At 59.5% G+C, this 3,200-nt stretch overlaps 1 protein-coding gene across 1 annotated transcript in view; it reads left to right on the top strand.

Moving 5' to 3' along the window:
- Positions 1–3,200, top strand: part of SCARF1 (scavenger receptor class F, member 1) — an 8,566-nt gene that overhangs the window by 4,655 nt on the left and 711 nt on the right. The window contains exons 5-12 of the mRNA XM_009993310.1: positions 678–789; positions 873–997; positions 1,159–1,315; positions 1,393–1,496; positions 1,903–2,014; positions 2,098–2,222; positions 2,436–2,584; positions 2,918–3,181. Of these exons, the coding sequence (XP_009991612.1) occupies positions 678–789; positions 873–997; positions 1,159–1,315; positions 1,393–1,496; positions 1,903–2,014; positions 2,098–2,222; positions 2,436–2,584; positions 2,918–3,181 (1,148 nt within the window). The remainder of the gene's footprint in view (positions 1–677; positions 790–872; positions 998–1,158; positions 1,316–1,392; positions 1,497–1,902; positions 2,015–2,097; positions 2,223–2,435; positions 2,585–2,917; positions 3,182–3,200) is intronic.

Genomic DNA, 3,200 nt, shown 5'->3' with positions numbered 1-3,200 from the left:
ATGCCAGTTCCTCTGCCCCGAGTGCGTGTCGGGGACCTGTGACCCGGTGTCGGGAGAGTGTGTGTGCCAGGAGGGGTACTGGGGAGCCAGGTAACGCCGGGAGCGGGGGGGCTGGGGTCCTGCTCTCCCCAGGGACCACGTTTCTACTCCTTTCCTCTCTCTTCCAGCTGCAACGACACCTGCCCCGAGGGGTATTTTGGAGTGAACTGCTCTTCACCCTGCCAGTGCTCCCGGGGGACCTGCCACCCTGCTCGAGGGGACTGCGTGTTGAGTAAGACATGTTGAGTAAGGGGGGGTTGGTCTCTTCTCAGTAGTAACTGAGATAGTAGAGACAGGACGAGAGAGAGGCTTCAAGTTATGCCAGGGGAGGTTTAGGTTGGATGTTAGGAAAAACTTCTTTACAGAGAGGGTTTCTCAGCACTGCCCACCCCTGAATGTGTTCAAAAATCCTATAGATCCAGTGCTTAGGGAAATGTTTTAGCAGGGGGCTGGTAGAGCTGGGACTGTAATGCGCTTGCTGGGGATGGGGTGCTGGGAGGCTGTGATACAGCCCCAGGTCCTACCTGGTGCCTCCTGGCCTCACTGCAGGTCACCAGCTCCCGTGGTCTCCACGTGGGGTGGCTCTGTGGGCTCAGCAGCTGCAGGATACACTGGGCTCAACCCACCTTCTTGCACAGGTTTTAAAGACCATGGGACCCTTGCAGCTGCCATCCTTGTCCCTCTCCTGCTGCTGCTGCTCTGCATTGCCTGCTGTTGCTGTGGAGCTGGCCCAGCAGACGCAAGAGACAGGTGGGTTTTTTTATATATATTTTGCAACCTTTGCTGCAAAACCCCATCTCCCATGTCCCTTCATGCCCATGTCCCCTGTGCAGAGCGGCCGTGCCTGATGATGGTGTCCTGGCCAGGATGAAGCACCACGTGCAGGGGGTGCTGGCAAACCTCAGTGCCATGATGCCTTGCTTTTCCCTGGGTGGCTACAAACTTCCCAAAGTCACAGGTAAAACAAAGCAGCACTGGTGAAAGCCCTTCCAGGCTATCACCTCCACCCTGTGCTCTCTGTATTGTCACCATTTTGGGGGGGGTGGGAGAGGGTGGGGAACCTGTGCCCATCCTCACCCTGTTGCACATCTCAGGGCAGGGGTTGCCCTCCCACCCCAGCCCTGAGCACTGTGGGGTGCCGGGACCTCCCACCCCGCCCCCGCCCCGCCGGTACCTTCGGGGACGGATGCCAGTTCCTCTGCCCCGAGTGCGTGTCGGGGACCTGTGACCCGGTGTCGGGAGAGTGTGTGTGCCAGGAGGGGTACTGGGGAGCCAGGTAACGCCGGGAGCGGGGGGGCTGGGGTCCTGCTCTCCCCAGGGACCACGTTTCTACTCCTTTCCTCTCTCTTCCAGCTGCAACGACACCTGCCCCGAGGGGTATTTTGGAGTGAACTGCTCTTCACCCTGCCAGTGTTCCCGGGGGACCTGCCACCCTGCTCGAGGGGACTGCGTGTTGAGTAAGACATGTTGAGTAAGGGGGGGTTGGTCTCTTCTCAGTAGTAACTGAGATAGTAGAGACAGGACGAGAGAGAGGCTTCAAGTTATGCCAGGGGAGGTTTAGGTTGGATGTTAGGAAAAACTTCTTTACAGAGAGGGTTTCTCAGCACTGCCCACCCCTGAATGTGTTCAAAAATCCTATAGATCCAGTGCTTAGGGAAATGTTTTAGCAGGGGGCTGGTAGAGCTGGGACTGTAATGTGCTTGCTGGGGATGGGGTGCTGGGAGGCTGTGATACAGCCCCAGGTCCTACCTGGTGCCTCCTGGCCTCACTGCAGGTCACCAGCTCCCGTGGTCTCCACGTGGGGTGGCTCTGTGGGCTCAGCAGCTGCAGGATACACTGGGCTCAACCCACCTTCTTGCACAGGTTTTAAAGACCATGGGACCCTTGCAGCTGCCATCCTTGTCCCTCTCCTGCTGCTGCTGCTCTGCATTGCCTGCTGTTGCTGTGGAGCTGGCCCAGCAGACGCAAGAGACAGGTGGGTTTTTTTATATATATTTTGCAACCTTTGCTGCAAAACCCCATCTCCCATGTCCCTTCATGCCCATGTCCCCTGTGCAGAGCGGCCGTGCCTGATGATGGTGTCCTGGCCAGGATGAAGCACCACGTGCAGGGGGTGCTGGCAAACCTCAGTGCCATGATGCCTTGCTTTTCCCTGGGTGGCTACAAACTTCCCAAAGTCACAGGTAAAACAAAGCAGCACTGGTGAAAGCCCTTCCAGGCTATCACCTCCACCCTGTGCTCTCTGTATTGTCACCATTTTGGGGGGGGTGGGAGAGGGTGGGGAACCTGTGCCCATCCTCACCCTGTTGCACATCTCAGGGCAGGGGTTGCCCTCCCACCCCAGCCCTGAGCACTGTGGGGTGCCTGAGCCCAGCTGAGTGTCTTTTCCTCCCCAGTTTCCCACCACGACACAGAACTCCCCTTCACCCCCAGCTTCATCGAGCCGCCGTCGGCCGCCTGGGTCTCAGACAGCTCCTTCTCCTCCTTCGACACTGACAACGAGGGACCCGAGTACTCTGTCCCTCCCAGAGAAGGTGACATCCATGTCTGCCCTCCCCAGTCACCCACAGGTCCATCCTGTCCTATTACCAACCTTGGGTGTCCCAGGGCTGGGTGCTGGGCACAGGCAGCAATTGTTTTCCTTCCCTTGTTTTCCTGCCTGCAAGGACACACCAGGGCCCTGATGTGATGGGACGTGCCCAGTGTGGGCAGCCCCATTTCACAACCTCCTCCCAGAAAAACACTCCCAGGGACAGTCCTGTTGCGTCACCGCCCGTCCCGATGTCCCCGGGCCTGTCCCTGAAGCAGGGGGGTAGCTCTGCCAGCCCTAATCCTGTCCCTTTCTCCTGCAGGAGTCCCACTGCTGGGGGGTGCTGAGCTGCACGAGGGGGTGTCCCCCCCTGGGGAGGCACTCCCAGACCCTTCTGCCTTCAACTCCGAGGACGTCTCGCTGCCCTTCGACATCCCCCGCACCTCCAGCATCGCCAAGGCCAAGCGTCCCTCCGTGTCCTTCGCTGAGGGGACCAAATTCGGGGCAGTGGAGACCCCCAGCCCCAGTCGGAAGCCCAAAACCCCATGGGGCCCATCCAAGCTGTCCCAGCCCCTGGGGGACGCAGCGGCCGAGCTCCCCCCTGAACGGCCAGCCCGTGATTGCTACGAGA

This window comes from Chaetura pelagica, unplaced genomic scaffold (assembly GCF_000747805.2).
Source record: "Chaetura pelagica isolate M959 unplaced genomic scaffold, ChaPel_1.0 scaffold193, whole genome shotgun sequence".
NCBI classification, from domain to species: domain Eukaryota; kingdom Metazoa; phylum Chordata; class Aves; order Apodiformes; family Apodidae; genus Chaetura; species Chaetura pelagica.
The sequence above is the reverse complement of the archived record's forward strand: the minus strand, read 5'-3'. Positions and strand labels throughout refer to the sequence as shown.